The 23,554-nt window shown below is 42.3% G+C and overlaps 1 protein-coding gene across 5 annotated transcripts in view; it reads left to right on the top strand.

Moving 5' to 3' along the window:
• Positions 1-241: 241 nt before the first annotated feature.
• Positions 242-23,554, top strand: part of Erich3 (glutamate rich 3) — a 105,141-nt gene continuing 81,828 nt past the window's right edge. For 4 of the 5 annotated variants that reach the window (XM_060392450.1, XM_060392448.1, XM_060392447.1 and 1 more), the window contains exon 1: positions 1,055-1,170. In XM_060392450.1, the coding sequence (XP_060248433.1) occupies positions 1,076-1,170 (95 nt within the window). In that variant the 5' untranslated portion in view covers positions 1,055-1,075. Of the gene's footprint in view, positions 639-1,054; positions 1,171-23,554 lie in introns of those variants that run through there. The other variant, XM_060392446.1, reaches the window with a different exon arrangement.

Here is a 23,554-nt window from a genome sequence, read left to right as displayed (position 1 = left end):
AAAGACAGAAACTTCCAGGGAGGAAGGAAGCTGATGGCATTGCCTTGCAGCTATACAAACAGAAGCTGTGACCCACAAGGAGAGAAAAAAGAGATTTTTCATGCACTTGCATTTGGGGTCTGTTTTTAGGAGCAGAAACCAAGGCACCAGACTGTGGCTTTTCCAGGCTCCCCTGCAGGAACCTATTAGGAAGAAGTTGGGCCAGGAAGAGGTGTGTGTGTGTGTGTGTGTGTGTGTGTGTGTGTGTTTTCAGGGTTCAGGTGCCTGGGGAACAGTAACCCCAGAGCAACCAAGCCAGGGCCTGCTGGACCTCCTCCCACCTCTTCCCATATCAAGGCCCAGCAAGCAGGGTGGGAGCTGGTGAGCTTTCCAGTTGGCCCAGGCTTGGTTCCAGCAGCAGCGCTGCTTCTCCAGGCCCTAGGTTGCTCAGCTTCCCTCCTCACTTAGCAACCGGGAGTCTGTGGACGCCACCAAACAGCAACCGGGAGGCTGCAAGGAGCTGAGGAACCAGGGGAGGAGGAAGGGAGGTGCCCAGCCCAGGTACCCACGCTGCAGCAAAGCCACCGCTAGCCCGCATCTGCACCTGCAGCGGGGTCGGAAAAGGATTCTGCAAAAATGAGCCATTCTCACCCCGCTGGGTAAGTGACAACTGGAGCTTTGCCTTCTGAGGCAGGTGGCGGCTCCAGCCAGCGGCCCTCCAGAGGCCTTCCTCCTCCCTCCTGCTGCGGAGCTCAGGGGCGACAGCGAGAGGGAGGGAGTGCTGGGAGGGGGAAAACCATACGCAGATTCTAGGTTGCAGGAGGATGGCAGAAATCCCAGGCGTCCCTACCCATTTCCTCTCTACGCATACTTGTTTCTTCATAATGTTTGCCTCCCTTGAAATTTTAGCTTGGAAAGATGAAAAAATGAATGCTAAAACCGAGCACAATAAGCAGGGATGGACGGCAGCTGGGATGACTAAGGCAGTGCGTGTTTAAATGCTAAACTAGAAGTTACCAAAATATGCACTTGGTGGGAGATTTGAGGCAGAGAGAAATGGTCTCTGTGGCTTGCATACAAAGGAAAGGGTGTTTTTATGTCGAGGGAGGAGGAGAAAGGAGGAAGAGGATGGCTTGTAGCAGGAAGGTCCCTTAATACCAGAAATCTTCCCAGTCTCACAGGCACCTTAAGGTAAGTGTTCTTTAGAACCACCTAGGCCCAGGAAAGTATGACAAGGGAAAGGAAGAGATGAGGCAGTGACCACTCAGGCAGTCTCCTGTGGAGAAGGTGACTCTCCAGAAGGCTTATTAGCAGCATTCAATGCATTGCAGGCTGAATAGCCTGTGTTGGTTATCACACAAACAATGTCTTCATGCTTTGTGAAAGAGTGTGCCCACTTGCCTTTTGAATTAAGTGTGCAACATACATTATAACAGTTTTTATTATCATATATATATTAAGCGGACTACTCCTCTCCCCTCTTCAATTTTCAACTGATTTGAAAATGCTTTTGATTTCATTTATTACACGTGTTAAGAAACAGTGGCTTGGCACAGAACACCCTTTTTAGGATCCTTTGGAGTTGGTGGTACATGAGACACCATAGTCATTATTACTCTTAGGAATCTACAGTCAAACTTGAAGATTTCACTTTTTAATCAGTTCTCTCAGTGAAAGGAAAAAACACAGTAATGTATGCACAATCCAGAGCTCCATAAGATGCCCTGTTGAAAATCGGTTTCAGGACATTTTGGAAAGTGAGGACTCTGCTAAACTAAATTTTGGTGCTTTAATGTTTTGCCACTGTGTTCCTGAGCAATTAATTGTTTTTGGTCGCGGGTCCCCAGGGATGGAATATGTTTTCTGCAGATGCTGTTGGCACTTTATCTGTATGCAGGTAAATGAATGTCAGTCACGGTCTCTTCCTATGTTTGTCAAGTTTTTGGCTAAGTTAGAATCTGATTAGTCCATCTAATTAGTCAGTTATGTGAAAATATAGTCAAACCTGTAGCTGCTTATTAAATTGTGCCAAGATTAAGATTTCAGAAACTGAAGTCAAAATTTTCTGAAGTTCTGTTAGCTCCAAGCATATGGGGACAAGGGACTAAGAAAAGTGTGTGATATGTGGTGCTGTTGACGGATGAGGAGGGGCTGCAACATGCATCCCATACTGAAAAACAGAGCTTCTGGATGTATCAGCTGCAGGCCTCGTGTGCTTTGTTTCTTTATATCTAGGACTGTTCAGAGTAAGGTGAAGCTCAACAAATGCTGATTGGATGAATGGTACTGACTGATAGGGCATGCGGTCACAAAAGAAAGCCATGTTTGGGCAGACATGAAGTACTTATGTGAGCCATGTTCTGTTCTGATGTACACATGAGGTATTTCATTAACTGAATACATTCCGAGGCTCTAATGACGGCCATTTCCACAGATGAGAAAGCTTAGGTCTGGGAAGGTTTCTGAAGGTGGTACTGCTTGGAAGGGTCAGAGCTGAAACACAAAACCGGCATCTCAGCTGTGCCCTTCGTCACTGCATTCAACCACCTAACACGCATGACCATCAGTGTGCCATCCAGTTCCGATCAGCATCTGATGGATCACAGCCATAGTGATCAAATATTTTTATATAATTTTTATTTTATATAATTGTATATAAATATATAATTTATATAACATAAGTAATTTTTAATAGTGCATGCATAAATATGTTGTGTTTAGTGTACAAAAGTAAATGGTTGCTGGGTGCAAGGCTTACTTCTTTAAATGCTAGCACTTGAAAAGCAAAGGTAAGCAGATCTCTGTGCTTTCAAGACCAGCCTGGTCTACACAGTGAGCTCCAGGCCAGCCAGGGCTACAGAGTGAAACCCTATTTCAAAACAAGGGAACAGACAGACAAATAAATGGAAACAATGATTGTGCCTTAAAATTCACCCAGTAACAAAAGCATTCAAATTCATAAAGTCTCTCCCTTTAAATAAAAGCAGCAATTATTTATCTTCTCTATGTTACCATTTGTAAATAATAAAAGTTTGAGTAGCAAATAAAAGGTTTCATGGAAGCTGAGCCTCCTTCGACCTCATCACTGAAGGACTTTGTACTTGTTACATTTTAAGGACAAATGTTAACAAAGTGCAGTTTTACAATGAAACAGATACTGTAAGTGAAGTTCTTCCAGTCACTTAGCATCTGATGCTTTCTCTTGACTCTTCCTTACTTAGAGTTGCTTGCCTACTTAATTATATCATGAAACACTGGATATGAATAGCACACAAGCCTCATGCTGGCTTCATTCAGATGGAGTTTGGGAGTTAAATAAAAATGTCCTAAAACATCTTCCAAAGATAACATAAAGCTCCAGTCTCACCTGCCTCTCCGGCAGATGCCAACAATGAAATACTATTGCCAGTACCACCGTCTCAGGTGAAAGGTTTATTAACTCATGGTTTCTCCAGTTTATAGGTCTCACCCACTTTGCTGTTTCTGTGAGTTTGTGGGCAGGACACAGTGGCTCAAGGTGGAATGTGGAATCTTAATATCTTCCACCGTGGATGAGACTAAAACCATGTATCTCTTTCTTTATCTTTATCACTCAATCCATGTGAATTTGGTTCCCTGTTTGAGATATCCACTTAATTGAGAAGAGCTATTAAGTACACATCTTTCAGTAGAGAGGAGAGAAAAGTTATATTTCATGACAAAGAAAGACACAGAAAATGTATGGTTTGAAGTGTGTGCTATCCAATAACTCCAGAGAGCAAAAACACTGCCAGGTGTGCATCTTTAGATAGTATGTATATTCCTTGGCAACAGCGTAATCCACTGATTATGCTGTTTACCGTAGGTGTGTTCATTACACCCTTGAGTGGCTTTGGGGCTCTTTCCCTCCATCTGTAACAATGTAGTCCTCTGTGGAAGATTCTAGCTCATTGTTCATGTCTCTCCCCCAAATCTCCTCTTTTACACACAAGTTCAGAGTTGATATTTTTAAGTATTCATTTGGAGGTTTCTGTTAGTGTTTCCAAATGCTAACAGGCTAGCTTTCAGGAGCAGGTCAGCTCCTCTTAATGGTGGATTTAACAGGAACAGTAGCCCTGGCTTCTCCTCTGATCCTCTTATGCCACAGGTCTTGATCTTTCTAATATAGATACCATAACTCTTCCCTCAGCTGAACAAATCTATTCATACAAACATATGGCAATGGAAGGATGTGTGTCCTGGTAATGCTAAGTGCTTTGAATTCTTTCAGAGCTGAGTATCCAAATCTGTCACCAAAATGTACCTGGTTAGCTTTTGGTGGCTACCGTGGGTTCAACTGCTTTAGATGCAGTGGGTTGGAAGCTGTTGGATTTGTAAGCAGATTAGTTGCCAAATATGGAAGGTGTTTGTTGTAGAAAAACTTGAATATAGTCAAATTGCCCCTTCACATCTCTGCCTTCCTAAGCTCTGCTTCCCAGTGGGACAGCAGACTGTGAGAGGAGCCTTCCTTCCATGCATTTATAATTCACAGTGGGACAGGCCTGAGGCTGCAGGAATCAGTATGACTGGAAGAACATTTTCTGGATGGCTCATTTTAAGAAAGCAAGGATGAAGTTGAGGAGTGGAGTACATTTCTGTTGAAGTGGAGTGTCTTGCAGAAAGGCTTTTGTGGTATCCTATGAGAGTGTGACTCTAAGTTTGCAAGATGGTTTAAAGAACAGGGACACCGTAAGGCCGAGTGGTGTCCCCTGCTGCCTTCCGTTCTATGGGTCTCTGCTCAGGAACACCAGGAGGAGAAGAGGAACAATCTTCAGTTTGAACTAAGAGCGAAATGGGAAAGTACAGCCTCTCTGACTGCCTTCTTAACTCTTAAGACAGCACCAAACAACCTAAGCCTGAGGGAAAATGGAGTTTTGAGCCTCCATATTTTTAGATGAACAGCATGGTTCGAATAATCCTGCTTTACTATGATTCTGTTGGTGTTAAGATTTTAGGTTTTTGGAAAATCATTTCTAATGGAAATCTCAAATTTCATAGTTAGTTTTGAGTCTTCTATGATTCCTTTTGATGCAGACCAAGCTATATGGTGTGCAGGGAGAATCATGGCTTTCTCCTCCTTTAGCTCCTTTGCTTCCTCACACAGACTGTGAGGAGACTAGATATGATGTGATGGTTTCGTAAATGCCAAGTTTAAAGTGAAACTCACATTTAAGTGGTGCTAAAATCAGCACAAAGGAGCAGAATACACGCTCAAGCATTTCCGCTGTTCTGTGAGTGTCTTTGTAAATTTTCTTCAGACTGTAGATCCCCAAATGGTATGAGCGTGTGCAAATTTACTACAAATGGCAGAACAGTTGGCTAATTCAAGTAAAACTCTCAACTAGCAAAGTTGTATAGTGATCAGACATACATTTGTACATTCTGTTCAAAAACATTAGTTAAGGTAAATAAATTTGAATAATCACTTAGTTTTTGCATAAGTGACTAACTGTCCAAACTGCATTGAATAATAAGGTTGGGCAGTGTTCCCAGACTTGAGGATGCCAGCATACTTTTGTTTTGTGTTTTCTTCCTTCCCATGACATTTATTTTATTGTTCAAGTCTAGCATATGAAGAGCAACTGAGTAGGGTATTAAGCATTCAACCCCATGCTGTGTTTGGAAGGTTAAACAATTTTCAAGAATTTGCACCTTCACCTAAAAATTCACCCAGAGTGCCCCAGCTTCACCGAAGCTGCTCGTTTTCCCTCTTCTCACTCAAGTCCAGAGAGGGGACACACTGCTCATTGGCAACCCCATTTCTATAAACTGTTGCATCAGAAACTGTACTTGGACCAAAGACTTCAGCTGGGAGCTCGCCTCCTGGGAGTAATGTGTATTCTGCAGAAAAGAGGAGGGTGTGACAAGCCGAACAGCATGGTTTGAATAGTCGAGCTTTCCTCTGCCTCTATTGGCATTAGAATTTTAGGTTTCTGGAAATTGTCAAATCATTGCTTGTACATTTAGCCACAAGAAATAAACATTACCAGTGAACAGTGGTAAGTGGAGAGATAAATTTCTGGATTTTTCAAGAATTTCTCTCTCTCTCTTATGAGTACTCTCTGTTCCTTGCTCTTCTCCTCCTGTCTCCTGCCTGTGGTTGACTGTTGGTGTGTGGGAGGTTACTCTTAAGTGGAGCTACCCTATGATCTTGCTTTCGAACACAGCTGCTGGTACAGATGTGACAGGGTCCAGAGGGTTCCTGTGCCCGCTCTGGTTGGCCATCAATGGTCACATTCTGTTGGCAAGCACAGAGAATCCAGATTCAAGCTTTCTAGGTACCCAAGAAAGACATCCTTCATTTCTGTGCCTTCCGTCCATGCTGCCTACACAAACTGGCCACTGTTCTGGTTATTCCATTGTTGTAAGCTCAGCCCTGCACATCTCAGAATGTGACTGCATTTGGAGAAAGATCTTTAAATTAATAATAAGGCTAAGTGATATCAATGCAATGGGCCTTAATCTAACTCAACTGTCCTTACATTAGACAGCTATTAAGACACAGACATGCACACACTAAGAGAGGCTGGGAATGTTAAAATATGGCCGCCACCTATGAACCAACAAGAGAAGCTGGGTTGCTCTTTGCGCATGGCCCTCAGGAACAGTGAACTCTGTAGACACTGCCCAAAATTGCAATGTTTTTCAGTTCCAGAATTACTAAAGATAAACGGCTGCTGTGTAACCACCTGCCTGTTCTGTAATATGACTTATTGGCAGTCTTAGTGATCTAACCAACCTGTTTGTAACAGTGGATAGCTTTATTTGCCTGGTCCTGAAAAGCTGAAGTAAGTCTTTATAAGGATTGCAGAGTCACAGAGTACAGATGATTGATTAATTAATGGCATTGTGGAGGTAATGGGTGTCTTAGATTATCTAAGTTATAACAAAATTCCATAGCCTTAGTGGCTTAAAAACAACTCAAATTTATTTCACACAATTCTGGAGGTCCAGGATGGTAGGCTAAGTCTGTTCCTTCAGTCTGTGTCCGCACACTTCAGTCTGTGTCCCCCTACACTGTGTCCTCACACTGTCTGCATGTCAGGATGCTTTTTTTTCTTTTGTTTTTTTGAGACAGGGTTCTCCGTACAGCCTTCGCTGTCCTGGACTCGCTTTGCAGACCAGACTGGCCTCAAAGTCACAGAGCTTTTTCTGCCTCTGCCTCCCCGGTGCTGGGATTACAAGTGTGTGCCATAGTGCCCGGCTCATATCAGGATTCTTAAAGTAATTTCTTTTTTTTATGTTCCTAATCTCATTTGTGAGGGCTGAACTCTCTTCCAAACTCTTTCCCAGGTCCCCAGTTCCTAATATTGTCACATTGGAGATTAGGGTTTCAATTCATAAATTTGGACATGTATGTTAAGTCCACTACTTAATACACTGATATTAGAAGCCAAAAGCTCAAAAGGGAAGTAAGATCCAAGCCTAGCTGGAACTTGAGGAGAAGCACAGTGAGTTGAGGACATGTGGAGAGCAGAATCGCCAGCTCTACTGGGATGTGTTAAGTCAGTTTACTGCTCAAGTTACTCCTGCCCCTCAGTGCCTGCTACCGAGCGGGCTATAAAATTGATCATTTTAAACTGATGATCCATTCTCCATGACTGTTATTATTTTTCTGCCACAGATATAAACATTTATAAATTAATGAAAATACTTAGGGCAAAATACTGAAGCAAAAGAAGGAACAGCAGGAAACTAAACAGGCAAAATAAATTGTACAAAGTACTTATGAAACAGCTCTGCAAACTACGGGTTTTAGATTGAATTGAGTCACAGTGTTTTATAGTTGCCATTAATTTGGCATTCTCTCTGTGTGACGAGCTATAATATTTCATATTTGTGGCTATTATGTGGTTTTGTATTGAGCAGTTTCTTCTCTACATCACTTGCTCCAGGATATTTACAGAAATATTGTGTCTATTGTTTAGGATCCAATAAAAATAATCTGTGGTAAATTGGAAGAGTAGAATTAGAAGGAACTTCAAATTTTTGGGTACGAGGGTTACAAGTAGTTTTTAATTTTCCTCCCTCCACTTATCTATATTTTGAAAATTTTATACTTGGAGATGACAAGTAAAGAATGAAAATCAACGCTTCTTTGAAATCCTCCCTCTATAAGTGATTGCATTCAGCATTTTGTTATATTATTTCCACTCCATGTCCCTATGATTTACCCCTGTTTTGACAAAACTATACTATTTGAAAATCTGTTTCTCAATTGACTTAAAATTACACCAACATAGCATCTGGGTAGTCTTTCCATTTTCCATGTAAATTGCAAGCCCTTGCGGTCAGAGCGCGCATCTTTCCAGGTCTCTGGGATTTGCTATGTCACATCTACTATGCTTTAAACTTGGCTCAACGGTTGCTGAAAGCTGTTGCATGGGTGGTTTCCTGAAGTGCTGGAATGCCTGAAACTTCAGGAAGGAGAATTTATTTCGGCTCACTGTTTAATACTACAAGCCATCATGAGAGAGACGTCACGGTTGCAGAGCAGAGGAAGCTGGTCACCGAACACCTGGGGCCAGGAAGCAGAGTGCTGGGACAGCCATGCTAGGCTCACTTTCCCTTAGGCACACAGCCCAAGGTGTGGACTAAATCTAAGGCAGACCTCCCATCCTTACCTAGCTGAATCCCAAACTTCCTGAAAGCTTGCCCAGAGGCCTGCTTCCTTGGTGACTCTAAACTCCATTAAGCTAGCAGTCAGGATCAAGATCAACCATCACACAAAGGAGCACTTATTTAGCCCAAGAACACAGTCACTCCTTCACTCCATTGTTGTTCCTTGAGTGCTTACTGTGTGGTAATGACACACTCAGGAATTGCCTTGGTCTAGAAACTCAGTTTTCCGGAATTCATCTGAGATCTCTCTCTTTCTCTCTCTCTGTCTGTTTCTCCTTCCCCCCTCTGAAAAAAAAAAAAAGGTTTTTGTTTTGTTTTGTTTTGTTCTTTTGTTTGTTTGTTTGTTTTTGAGACAGAGTTTCTTTGTGTAGCTCTGGCTGTCCTGGAACTTGCTTTGTAAACCAGGGTGGCCTTGAACTCATGGAGACTTCCTTTCCAGTACCTTGTGGCTTCATCTGCATGGTTTTCAAAGCCAGTGACCCTTGCTCATCCTTGCTGTCCTCAAGCCGCAGAACGATCCTGTATTGGGAACATCCTGTAGCACAAATAATAGAAAGCAAAACAAGCAGAGGCTCAGGCCATGACAATATCTATGATTGTTTTACCAGCATTGCACAGATAGGTGATTTTTTTTTTAGACCAAGCCTTGACTTTTATTACCTTAAAAAGCTGCATATTTGTTTTGCTTTCTAACTCCGTGTTTGGGCCTTCTACACTTTCACGATTCTCTGCTCCTCAATGAGGAAAGCCTGCTGGATCCTGTCACGCACACACTTGGGCCCACGGAACCACCGCGGGCTGTGCTGACATGCTTCTTTGTCCTAGACAACCTCATAAGGACTTTAGGTCTCACAGCATGAGCACCTCAGATTGTACCTGGACACATACCACATGCAGATCTGGCTGCTTTCCCAACCTTTTCAGTATACAGGTAAACAACCCCGTTGCCAGGGGTTCGAGACAGCCTAGTTTTGTTAGAGGCTGTATTGTAGGAGGGGCTAGGACCGCATGTCAAATGCCGGACCATTCTGAGTGCTCCTAAGCACCGTCCCCGGAAGAGCTGTTAAATTTTTTATTACTATCAAAACTTGGTTTTTTGTAACTCTTTATCTCTGCAAATTTCTTATTGTCTTTCTATGGTAGTATGATATAAAAATTAGATTCAGGCATTATATGTGTGTGTGTGTGTGTGTGTGTGTGTATGTGTGTGTGTATACTAGGCTAGCTCACAGAGATCCACATGCCTCTGCCTTCCTGAGTTTTCCTGAGTTGGCTTACAGGTGTGAGCCAACATGCCCAGCTGGCATTTTATTTTTTATGAAACCACCACAAATAGGAAGGAAAAGAATGGGCCAGGAAAACATTTACAGAATTCTTCCAGCATTCTTTTCGGTGAATCTTATTGGCCATGGTTGCAGCAATGGATATGCCCAGATACAAGGGAGAGGATGAAGAGTATGTGGTGTTCTGCCCTTTTCTGGGAGAGGAGAACAAGGGAGAAAGGACTGGGAATGGCCTTTCCTAAACAGATCAAAGCCCACCATGGAGCTGTTGCTCTTGGGGCTGGGGAGGTACTGAGATTGGACTTAGGTGGCCAGATTGTCTTAGGTAGTTCTGGATTGTCAGCCCTGTCACACAGCAGTCACATGACCCTAGGCAAGTTTTGTGATTGCTCTGGTTCCTGTATATGATTCTTGCAAGTGGTTGGGATCCCTTGAGATGACAACAGATTTAGCACAGGGTCTGGCTTGTCTGGAATGTTGGTTCTTGGTTCATTATGTAACCACACTGCATGAAAAGATATGAATTTCGACAGGATGTCTTGATTTATTTCCTGAGCTGGAAGTAGCATTAAGACGATTGGAGAACCCATCTTGGAGAAGAGTTGTAAATGTGGGTGAGACATAAGTAGTATGTCTGAGAGCATTTCACAATGGTCGAGAGCTGTCTCTAAAGTCCTGGTGTTGTAATTATAGCTATGAGCAGAGTGGACATGGAGCCTGGGCAGCAGGACACTAATGTGACTTATTCACTTACGCGTCATGTTCTCAGGAGCAAGCATGCTGTCAGCCTTCACACAGGACTGTCCTTTTCTAAGTTAAGGCTTCTGCTTTCATGCTGTTTTAAATGTGTACCCATTGTCTCTTGCTCATATTTGGAACCTTAAGTAGACAACTAAACATTATGACTTTTATTTCTTAACTGATAATCGTTAAAAACTTTAGGTCAGGTATGAAGGTATGATTCCTGATCATGTTGTAAGTGCGAAAATTGGTCATTTCTGACTCTCGAAGTCAAGAGTTTGGAATTTCTGTTAACTGCAGAAAATTCCCACTTCACCAAAATTCTGAGATGTCTTTGAAACATTCTCCTCTACAAATTCTTCATCCATGTGTGCCAAGCTAGGATCCTTGACTCAGTCTGGAGTCTTCTAGAGCAAGACACAGGAGTGATGATGGTCTCAGGGGACTGTCTCAGGACACTGACATTTAATGGTTTTGGCAGAAAGATGAATTAGAGTCCTGAACTTTCTGGGCTCAATGCGAGAACATGAAACAACAGCTGAATTCCAGAGCCCTGTGAGGGGAAGCAGGAGGACTCAGGCAGGATTTGGAGACAGAGAACAAAAAGCCTCAGGAGCAGTGGGAAGCTAGGGTAGGAAACAGGATAAGGGTTTCCAATATCTGAAACTCTTCTTCATTTGTGTCCTGTTTTATAAATTTAAAAGTCTGGTATTCTAAGATGGAAATCAGTGTGTGTGTGTGTGTGTGTGTGTGTGTGTGTGTGTCTGAGTTTTGTGTCACTGTGATGGAAATATTTGAAAGAACAATGTTATGGAAGAAAAGGTGTCAATAAAAACGTTAAAAAGTGGGTATATAGAAGAAAGCTAGAACAAGACGCAGCTTCCAATGACACATCCACTTCACGACCTACTTTCTCCAAGTAAGCCCTACCTCTTAACTTCACAGCTTGTCCAGAATGTCCTCATATCATGAATTCGTCATGAATGACCCATCTACTTGCTCAAAGCTCTTGGGATCTGATTGTCCTTGGAAATGTCATTACAAATGCAGCCAGAAGTAGAATTTACTAATCTCCTGGGTGTTTCTTAATACAGTCAAGCTGGCACTAGAAATGAGCTATCACTAAATACATACACACACACACACACACACACACACACAGAGAGAGAGAGAGAGAGAGAGAGAGAGAGAGAGAGAGAGTGAAATCCCGATAGACAGACAGAGACAGAAAGGCAAACATTCTTTCAGTAGAATTAGGATTTTTTGAATCTGAAAGATGTCAGTTTGATTTCCTGTTATTCCTTTTATGAAACATCTTAAAGTTATTGGGAAGGTTCATTTTTTCTGTACCCCATTTTTTCTTTCCAGACATAAGGCTGAAGATATACTGGCACATATCAGGGATTTAATGAATGGCGCCTAAAGTGTACTTCTTTTGGTCTTTGTGGAAAGTATATATTGCTTGAGTCTTTAGACTTTAATTCTTAAAGTATGTCAAACAAAAATAAGTCAAGTGTACTGTTCAGAACAGTAGGAGAAGGTACATCCAAGGTGATGGGAAGGAGAGTGAGCAGGAGCTCACCATCCACGTGTCACCTCCTTCATCAACTGGACTATTCCTTTCCTTTCTCCCCCACCCCTCTCTCTGTCCTTCCATTTTTTACCCAAATCCCACCTCTTCCCTTACGCCTTGATCTTCCATGTAGGACCCTGCTCAGGTTTCATTCAGTCAGACATGCAGGGTGTTTTGAAGATTGCGTCAGACTCAGACACAGTGGACAGCAGCTGTTGGCTGCAGTTTACCTGATCACACTGGCACGGTTTCCTTGGCCAGGTTATGATGCTCTGAAGGGCAGGTACTATGGTCACGCACACAGGGCCAAGCACTCCAAGGGCAGGCTGGACTTGTGCAAATGTTCTCGAAGGCAGGCATGTGGACCACCCCCTCCCACTGGTCCTTGACTCTACGGCAGCTTGGTATCATCCTCAGTGATTTGATTGGGGGTTCTGGAATGGCACTATGGGTGTGCAGCAGGCAAGTCAGGAGAAGGAGAGCTGTGTCAGGAGAGGTTCTGGGTAGAAGGTAGAGAAAGGAGGACCCCATTGTGCTCTCTCATCCCTAGCATTTGGGAATCACTGTCCTCCCCAAGACAAGTCTGATGTGCCCCCTTCACCCTTCACATGCCTGGCACTTTCCCAGTTCCCTTCCCCCCGGCTCGAGTCTTGTTTACTTCTAGGTTTCACGCCCTGCCCTCCTCCCAAGCATTCTTGATGTACCTGCCTTCTGGATCATTCTAACTATGCTGTACTTACTCTCTCCAGAACATAAGCAGATACTTAGATAGCTCACAAGATTATGACGTAGCCAATGCCACTTCTCCAACAACCATGCCTCTGGCTGAACTGGGCCATTTGCTTAGGATGTCATATTTAATCCTCATTAGAAGCTCCATGACCACAAGACAGAATTATTCTCTCAGATGGTGAAACTGAGATTAATAGCAATAAAACAATGTGCCTGAAGTTTTAAAGTAGAGATGGAAATGGACTTAATCTAGAACTTTCTGTTTACAAGGGGAACCTGGATAATACCTGTATATCTTTGTCTTTAGAAAGGTTAGAAACCCCTGAATTCAAAAGAACCACATCTTAGGCAGAGCATAATGGGGACATTCCTTGAATCCCAGCTCTTGCCAGCACTCTGGAGGCAGCTGCAGGCAGATCTTAGAGTTCCAGCCTTGTCTATATAGTTTCTGGACATCAAGAGTTATGCTGTGGTTGGTATGTAAAGTGAATAAAAAATAAATTAAAGAGAAAAAGATTATGTGGAAGCAATTGGGAACTTTTGTGAGATGTCGTCAATTCCATAGTGGGTTTCAGAAAGTATGATTTTTGATGTGGCTTCCTGATTACCAGTGTTTCATTAGTGAAGGATACACTCCAGACTAAAATCCTGGGTCTTTTCTCAGTGCAAAAATCCCTACAAGCGGGAAGATACGGCTATCACTGGCACAGATGTCAGCCCGAGCCTCCTTTAAGGAAACACTCATTGCCTATTTGTGCCCCCTCCAGCCAGTATTTGCAGGGTCTACCTTGGCTCAAGAATAACACCCAATCCAAAGCCATGTCCTTCCTGAGCAGCCTCAGGAGCTGAGCCTGGGTGGAAGCAAGGCCTGGTCTTTCACCTAGAGGATGGGCAGCTCTGAGGAGCAACCCTGTGTGGAGTTGGCCAGTCCTTGGCTTGGTCCGTGTGCAGTGCGATCTCTCTCTCTCTCTCTCTCTCTGCTCAGTCTGCTTCTGCCCTTTGGCTTTCATAACGTTGTTGCCTAGGATGCATTTCAGTTTGAATTCTGCACAATTCTGAGAATATCTTTCTTGAGAATAGATAAAAATAGAAGAGAAGCAGGAGGCCACACTGCAGAAGAGGAAGAACCTGGCATGCCAAATGATCACGAGGACTGGCATTTAGAGAGAGAAAGGACATGGGGAAGGACGGTTGACGGTATGGGAGGCAAGCTTTGCCTAACCCCAGCCTGGGCATCAGGATATATAAGCAGGATAATGGAGAGGGTTTTTCAGAGTCTTTTTGTAAGATAGAGCCTTTTACCGTGTTCTCTCAGAAAGATGGTGACAACTAGAACAATTGGAGGTTCTACGAAGAAAACAATGTCGGGTTGCACATTCACAAAGAATTGGGCATTTTCTTGTGGATCAGGAACAAATGACACTGATGAGGAAAACCCCGTCAGTGCTCTCACAGAGTTCTGGAGAAAGCACAACAGGGAACCAGCTCCCTAAGCTCCAGGAAACAGCGCTTCACTGCTGGCATGCCTTTCACTAACAGCATGACAACCAAGCTACCCACTCTTTGAGGGAGAAATAGAAAGAATCAGGTTGCAGGTGTGGCTTCTTCCAAGGAAGGTTTTGCTGCCCATGTGTAGAGTTGTATGTGGGAATTGGGGTAGGGTCCTCAGGAGGAATTTCTTTGTCAGGATGGCTTCACCTGTATGGAGGCTAGTTTAACTGGATGGCTTACCAGTAAGCTGGTGTTAAGGGGGAATATGAACCAAGAGGTAAGTGCCGGGAACTGAAGCCCAGTCCTCTGGAAGAGCAGCCAGTGCTCTTAACCACTGTGCCATCTCCCCAGCCCCACCTGTCTTAGTGGTAAGTAATTTAGCAGTTATTAAGTCAAAGTACAACTCCTGTACTTTCCTTGTTTTCTGTGATTGTCCCTTTGCAGCCTCCCTGCAAGCTAGTCTTCCACTGAACAGATTCCATGGGGACGCTGCTGAAGGCCGACCATCACAAACTCACTTCAGCTCAGCAGTTAGAGCAGAAGTGTCCTTAGATGTGGGCTGGGCACATCTGCAAGTGTGAGCTGAGTATGCACCATGAAGAAAAGGATAAGAGTGCTTTGAATTTAGCACTAATTAAGTCATGGAACGCATGCTATCTAGAGTGTTTACTGTGTACTACAAAATTTTAAGTGAGTGCTCAGCAAATGCTCCTGGTAAGAATGATTGCTTTCTAGAACTTGCTTTCTTTTGACTTTCCATTATCCACTTTATTGTCTTCTTTTACTTTGAATTCTTTTGTTGTTGTTGTTGTTGTTGTTGTTAATTCATACTTTTAAGTGTTATAAGTTTTTTTCTGCTCAAAGCTGTGGAAAATGTGAAAAGAAAAGCTCTCAGAGCCATATAGCACACCGTATTAGGAGGTGGTGTGTCTAGGCACACTGCCATGCAAGGCTTCCTATTGCCTGATCTCTGAGTGCTGTCAAACTGCCTTGCTAGATGCTGGCACCGTTGGAGACCTAGTTTTTAACTAGTCATTTGAAACCACTATATTAAGGTTATAAATAAAGTAATATTATGGCTCTCCTCTGGATGCATTGTTAGAATAGCTGGGAGAAATTGTAAATCAATATTTAGCGTAATTGCTGAGACCTGGCATGTCTGGATACAAATAGAAAAGAATGAGTGATGTAATCTGAGACCACTGGAATGGCATCAGTTCAGTTACCCCCTACAAAGTAACAGGTTTCAGAGTCTTGGTCTAATTTTAGTTGGCAAAGAATTTTCTTATAAAAGACTGGAAAACAATTGATTTCCACGTGCATTGTTCTTCATTGGTTTTTTTCCAACTTTCTTCAGAAGGAAGAATTCCACCCTCACCTTCAGGGAGCTTTGTTTTCCAAGGTGGCTGTGGATGCTTTGTAAAAGCACTTCCTTAAAACTGTTGCCATGATGACCCACTGGAACATTCTGGATGCTAATAGAGCCAGAGGATAAACAACGTGATTTCAGACATTTTTTTTTTCCTGCCACAATGTTGTCAGTTATTGCTCTGCAATTATAAAAAGAAGGCTATGAACAAATCAAGCAATCTGATTAAAAAATAGGATACAGAGCTAAACAGAGAATTCTCTGTAGAGGAATACAGAATGGCAGGGGAACACTTAAAGAAATGCTCAACGTCCTTAGCCATCAGAGAGATGCAAATCAAAATAACCCTGAGATTTCACCTGACACCCATCAGAATGGCTAAAATAAAAAACTCAAGTGACAACACATGCTGGAGAGGTTGTGGAGAATGGGGAACCCTCTTCCATTGCTGGTGGGAATGCAAACTTGTACAACCATTTTGGAAATCAGTCTGGCGCTTTCTCAGACAATTAGAAATAGCACTTCCTCAAGCTCTAGCTATACCACTCCTAGGCATATATCCAAAAGATGCTCAAGTACACAACAAGGACATTTGCTCAACCATGTTCATAGCAGCTTTATTCGTAATAGCCAGAATGTGGAAACAACCCAGATGTCCCTCAGTTGAGGAATGGATACAGAAATTGTGGTACATTTACACAATGGACTACTACTCAGCAATTAAAAGCAAGGAAATCATGAAATTTGCAGGCAATTGGTGGGACCTAGAAAAGATCATCCTGAGTAAAGTATCCCAGAAGCAGAAAGACACACATAGTATATATTCACTTATATAGACCTATAAGATAGGATAAACATAGTGAAATCTATACACCTAAAGAAGATAAACAAGAAAGAGGACCCAGGGTAAGATGATCAGTCCTTACTTAGAAAGACAAATGGGATGGACATTGGATGTAGGAGAAAACAAGTAGCAGGACAGGAGCCAACCACAGAGGGCCTCTGAAAGATTCTACCTAGCAGATACTGAGACTAATAACCAAACCTTCGGCAGAGTGCAGGGAATCATATGAAAGAAGGGGGAGTTAATATGACCTGGAGAGGACAGGAGCTCCACAAGGACCAAATATATCTGGCCACAAGGGTCTTTTATGAGACTGTTTCTCCAACCAAAGACCATGTATGGATATAACATAGAGAACCTCTGCTCGGAGGTAGCCCATGGTAGCTCAGTGTCCAAGTGGGTACCCTAGTAAGGGGAACAGGGACTATTTCTGACAGGAACTCAATGGCAGGCTCTTTGACCTCCCCACCTCCCCAGAGGGAGAAGCAGCCCTGCTACAGCCACAGAGGAGGACTTTGCAGCCAGTCCTGAAGATACCTGATAAACCAGGGTCAGATGAAAGGGGAGGAGGTCCTCTTCTATCAGTGGACTTGGAAAGGGGCAGGGAGGAGATGAGGGAGGGAAGGTGGGATTGGAAGGGAATGAGGGAGCAGATACAGCTGGGATACAAAGTTAATAAACTGTAACTAATATTAAAAAACATTTAAAAATAGAATAAATAAATGAATAAATAAATAAATAAAAGGCTATGATCTTTACCTGTGTCTTCTATAAAGGATGTGAATATGCATCTGAGGTTCAGACATGTATTATTTTGCCTTTAAGTGCTCTTCTCATTTGCTGGCTGGTGCCAGGCTCCACATAAGACACCGTGGAAGTGCCATAGGAAGGAGTCCACAGAAATCCAAAGCCATTGAGCAATCATGTGTAACCCTTACTCTGGTAGAAGTAAGTCAACAGGTACTGTTCTATGGCCACTCTTGGGACAGTCTAGCTTGTTTTTTTTTAACCTTTGATTGATGGCTTATAATGGTCACACCGTGTTTTAGAATTTTATAAAAATGATTAGGTTAGCCAGTTCCTAGGTGGCTGTTTATGTATGCAAATTTAATATACAGATGATGTCACAATATCTCAAAGTAAAAATATTTTCAGACCTGAAAACAAGTCATCCATGGCAAGAAGTAGGCCTTAATGAGTGTCAGGGGGAAAAGACTGGGTTCCCAGGGGTCATGCCTGTGAAGGTGGGGCTAGGGCTAGGTCCAAACTTCATGTTTCTGGTTCCTATCCTGTATTTATTTCATCAAATTTTGCATTAAAGAGGAAGAAAAGTGCATTTCCCTGCTGTAAATAATGGCAGAAAAATTACTGTATGTCTCTAGAGGTGCTGTCTGGTCTCATATTTACTGAGTTTTCTAACATTTACATAGTAGCCACGAGGCTTCCAATGTTAGAAAACTAAATTCTCTAGATTGGTGTTATCATTTTGTTCTGCTTAATAATACCATCCTCAGTGATTTTGTTTGGGGAGGATATTTCAATTTTAGTATATTTACTTCTCCATGAGGATCTTGATGAGATTCGACCCTTAGACTTGGTTGGCTAAGAAAAACATGATAAGCTTGTTCACATGGAGCCAGAACCCCACATGACCTTGCACATTTCTACTAGCCAGTGGGAGAAGCACTTGAGTTGAGAGTCAGGGCCTTTCTGTCATTTACTGCAAGGTGCTGTGTAAGTACAGTCCGAGCTTTGCGGAACACACCTTCCCAACACAAGCACTTGCTTGATTTGGCTGCAGTCACGTGGCCCTGGCTGAATTAGAAACCCCGGGTCGGCAGAGGTTTGGCACAGACCCTCTTGGAACCTCTACAAATTTCAGATTTAGTGTCATCTGAAATATAAAGTCTTAGCCAGACTTTGCCTCCTTAACAATAAAACCATGTGTATGTCACACTTGATTCTATTCTGCTCAGCAGAACCTGCAACAGTTCCTCCCAGACTGGTAGGCAGAACATACCTTTTATGGTAATGTAAAGAAGGATCTTGCATAATATTTCTTAATATTAGAAATGCAGCTGAAAATGGCTCTGTACTTGACAGAAGGCTTGTAATCTGATGTGAGAGGTGAGGGAATAGAAGACAAGATAAAGCCCGTAGGTCCAAACGACGCATGTGAAGTGTCAGGCAGAATTCTAGATGTACACTCTTGTCATGTCATACTCACTTGCTGCACGTCTGTTCCCTGTAGTAGAGTTCATCACATTTTCTTTCTTTTCAAAATTCTAATGTGCTGGTAATCTGGATTTTCAGGAAATAAAAAGGGCCTTAATTTGAAGTATTTGTTGATTTCTGTGGTAAAAATCCATGCACCAACTTGAGGCCACCAACATCTTGAAAATTTCTCAAGCATTTGGCACATATCTCCTAAGTCACTGGACAGCAACACACTTCAGGAAACTGACGTTATTAGGTTTTGAATATAATTTTGTATATTTTATAATTACCCCATGAATAAATTGCCTTTTAAAATTCATCAAAGAAAAAAATGCCTTTTTTAAGTTAGAGATACTCAAGACTCTGCATTCACCCCTTTACCAAAATCAGTTTTAAATGTAACTAAAAGATGAGGAGATGAAGTGTCTAATGTAGCACCATCCTGCTCTGACCCCATTTGGGGTTTGCTTAGACCCTTCTCGGCCCTCCACACCTGCCTTGGCCACACATTTGGGATTTCTTTGGCTTGGACTATGGTCCACCTGTATTAACCAATATAACTGGCAAGTCATGCCGAAAATATTCACTGTGGTGTGCCAGGAATGAACGTTTCAAGGCTGCTCTGACCTTCATCCAACTTTCATGTATCGTGGTGGGTTTTGACTTTAAAATTTCTGTATCCTTGAGCTTGGACACCAAGAACTTTTCAGGAACAAAAGCCTACTCTTGATCTGGCCATCAGTAAAAACATACAAAACGTTTAACTAAAGTTACTCATCATGGTTGTTAATAATTATCTATCTCATGTAGATCATTAAAAGAGTATCTGCAGTTATACCTGTTTTCCAGAACATTATCGAGTTTCCATTCTTCTTTCCACTGATGGGCACCGAGGAGACTCCATACATTGTCCACTGTTCACAGAGTTGCATCCACATGGTGATGCAATCGCCTCCATGACGTGTTGATGCAGAGTGCTGTGGGGGTGAGCCCAAACGGAGAGCTGTGTCCTGTGGAGGTTCTAATGTAGTCCCTGCGGACCTTCCACACCGACCTCCGCCCCCAGCAGTGTGTGAGTCCCCTTTCCTCAGCAGCACTTTTTGTTACTCACTTTCTTGACGCTGGCCATTCTGCCTGGGATGAGAGAGGCTCTCCAGTTTTGCAGCACATGCCTGTGATGTCTGATTGTGTCACACATGGTATCTCATGCCTGTTGGCATTTGTACTGCTTTAGATAACTGCCTCTTTAGCCCATCTACTGGCTGGGTTGTATGTTGTTTTAGAATTTAGTTTTTGAGTTCTTTGTGTATTCTCAATATTAATCCTCTCATATATAACTGATAAAATCTTCTCCTATTCTGTCAGCTGACTCTTCATTCAACTAATTGTTCTCTTTCCTATGCAGCTTCAAGAAGTGCCATCTTTGTTGTCATGTTGCTGTTATTTTCTTAGTGATTTGAGTGTTAATTATAGGTCTTGTCTCTGTTCATACTTGGAATGGTTTCTTTTGCTCTAACATTTCAGAGTTTCAAGTCTGATGCTTAAGGCCACTGATGCACTTTGATTTATGTGCAAGCTGAGAGGGAGGGATCTGCCCTCTTTCTTCTACAGATGGATACACAGCTTCCTAAAACATTTGTGGAAGGGGCTGTCTCTCTTTCAAAGAATGATTTTGAGATGTGTGTGGACAACTGTGTGTATCTCCATGGATTTGACTATAGGCCTTCTGTTCTGTCCCTGATGTTTGTGTCTGTTTTTGAGCCAGTACTATGTGTTTTGTTACTCTGGCTCTATAGTATTGCTTGAAATCATTTTTCTTGGAATAATTGTGCTTCTCAACTATTGTTGGGAATTTCTTTTGTGCCTATATTGAGGCAATCATGTCATTTCTATTCTTAATTTTATTAATGTGTTATATTGCATTTATTGATTTGCTTATGTTGTATCATCTCTGCATCCCTGGAATGAAGCCTACATGGTCATATGAATTATTATTATTATTTTTTTCAATGCAGTTTATTCAGGAACCTTGAACAATCATCTGACCCTGGGGAAAGCCAGCCCACAGCTTAAATAGCCCCTGGGTAGCCAACCCAGGCATGCCACGTGGGCAATGCAGATAGGTCCACATACATGAAAGCAAGCCAGATCATCAGCATTAGCCAAATGTGGAATTGTTCGTGACAGAGAGCACTCACCATCGGGAAGGTGGAAGGCGGAAACCAGCTCCATCTTTAAGGCACAGCATTCCGCAGCTCTCTACAGTTCCCCCTTTTTTGTTTTAGACGCATCAGGCAAGAGTAGAGGTCTGATCTCTGATATTAGAAATAAATTGGGACTTTGTACCGATGTTCATTTAGGTGTCATCCACCCAAAGAGCATCAGACCCGTCTGATACCTTTTTCTCAGAGGCGGGACCTGGGGTATCAAACCGCATGCAATCAGACATGTTCTTCTCTGGGTCCAAAGCAGCTGACCCTGAGTGCAGTGCTTAGCCTCGCATCCTGAGCGTAACATTTTAGATTTTTATGGTATCCAACCATGCTTGGGGCGAATGTCCTGCTTCAATGGCTGTAAAGGCCTGAATGATCATGGCTGCATCACACTGTTGTGAGACTCTAATCTTTAGAGTTATTTTTTTTATATGTACTTGAATTCAGTTTTCAAATATCTTGTTGAGAATTGTTTCATCCATATTCATCAGGGAAATCAGTATGTAGTTTTGTTTTATTTGTTCTTTTGCTGTGCTCATACACGGTTTTGCTGTCATGGTAACACTGCTTTCATAAATGAGTTTGGGGTTATTCCTTTCCTTTTGTTTTAAAAACAAAATATTGTTTTAAATATTTGTTTATTTACTTACTGTTATGCACATGTCATGGGGCACTTGTGAACATCAGGTGAGAAGTTCAGGGCATCTCTCCTCTCCTCCTACCATGTGGTCCTGGAGAGCCAACTGAGGTTGTGAGCTTCATTGGCAAGTGCTCTTACTCACATAGCCCGGTGATGGACACTCCCATTCTCCCTCATGTGTTATGGAACAGTTTAAGGAACACTGTTTGTACTTCTTTTAAGCCAGCACTGAGTTTATCAGGCCTTAGGTTATTTTCTTTTTAATTAGCAGACTTATTACTGCTTTAGTCTCATTGCTTGCTATAAATCTGTTTAAGGTTTTAGATTTAAAATTTTTAGCATTAATTTTAAATTTGGCAGGCCGTATATGTGTCTATGAATTTATGTATTTCATCTAATTTTTTCAATTTATTGGAGTACAGGTTTGTAGAGGATGCCCAAATAATCTTCTGAATTTTGTTGGTGTTTCTTGTTCTATTTCATTTTTCATCTTTAATTGTGTTAATTTCTATTCCCTCTCTTTGGCCAGTTTGGATAAGGGTTTATTGATCATAGTTAGAGCTTTTGAAGAACTAACTCACTGTTTCAAAGATTCTTCATATTCTTCATTTTCATTTCATTAATCTCTTTGCCTGACCTTCATTATTTCTTTCTGCCTATTGTTTTTATGTTTAGTTGTTCTTGATTCCCAAGACCTTTAAATGCATTAATTGAGTTACTTATTTGAGAGTTCCCTGATTTAAAATTTAGCATATGTAGCTATAACCTTTCCTCTTTGTTGGTATAATGTTCTTTTGGAATGTACACACCTTACCCTTGTTCATTCAAATGCTGACTTCTCTCCCACTCTCTGCTTTTAATCTGGACATTGCATTGTGATTCTTATTCTAAGCATTACCTGTCTCAAGTTTGTGTAAACATGCCACCATTTGTTCTCTGAAATGTCAATGAAAACAACCAGCCACAATGTTGAGCAATGGAGAGGATAGGGTGGGACATCCTGGTTCAGAGTGGGAGGAGAGGAAGGAAGAGGAGGACAGGAAGGAGTGGGAAGCAGAGTAGGTGGGAGAAGAGGAGCAGAAGCTGGGAGAGCAGAGCCTGGAGGAGAGGTCTTGGAACGTCAAATGAACTGGACCTAAGATCTCACTAAAAGCAAGTATAATGGGTGATTCTGAATGATAGGAACTATACAGGCTTGGAGGTTTAGGATGGAGTAACTATTGTCCAGCATTGTGTTCTACATTAACTAACTAAATCCTAGTCTCTGTGTGGTGATTTGGTTATACAGTTGTTTGGGATTAACCACAGCTTTAATAAAAGATATATCAATAGTAACTATTTACGCCTAAATACAGCACCTCTTCTATCTATTGTCATTCAAGAGTAACACTCTACCTCCACCAGTTTGTGAATGTTTTGCCGTTTCTTTCTGTCATGTTCTAATTTAATTCCACAGGAATAGGATGAAAATCAAGACATTAGTTTAATTGTTTTGTTTTTGTTAAAGCTTGCTTTGTGAAGTTGGGCAGTGGTGGTGTATGAGAGACCAAAAGATTAAAAATTAGCAGCTATTATTAATTAAGGCCTGAACTAAGTGGGTGGAGAAGTCCAGTAATGCCCTGAGGGGAAGGACTGCCTTACTGCATTCTTTCCCCACCCACTAGAGATACAGTTGCTAGGAAACTGGCCCATTGCCCCCAGGGAGGGACACCAGGTCATTATGGTCTGGGGACCTTCCTATAGCCAATCAATTTAAAATGTAGCATTTTGACCAATAGATGCTTGCCAGGCAGGAATCGCCCCTGCCTTGGGCATGCTGGGATGGACCAGAA

The sequence above is a fragment of the Meriones unguiculatus genome, chromosome 10 (assembly GCF_030254825.1).
Source record: "Meriones unguiculatus strain TT.TT164.6M chromosome 10, Bangor_MerUng_6.1, whole genome shotgun sequence".
NCBI lineage: Eukaryota > Metazoa > Chordata > Mammalia > Rodentia > Muridae > Meriones > Meriones unguiculatus.
Note: the sequence above shows the minus strand (reverse complement) of the source record. Positions and strands in the feature narration are given on the sequence as shown.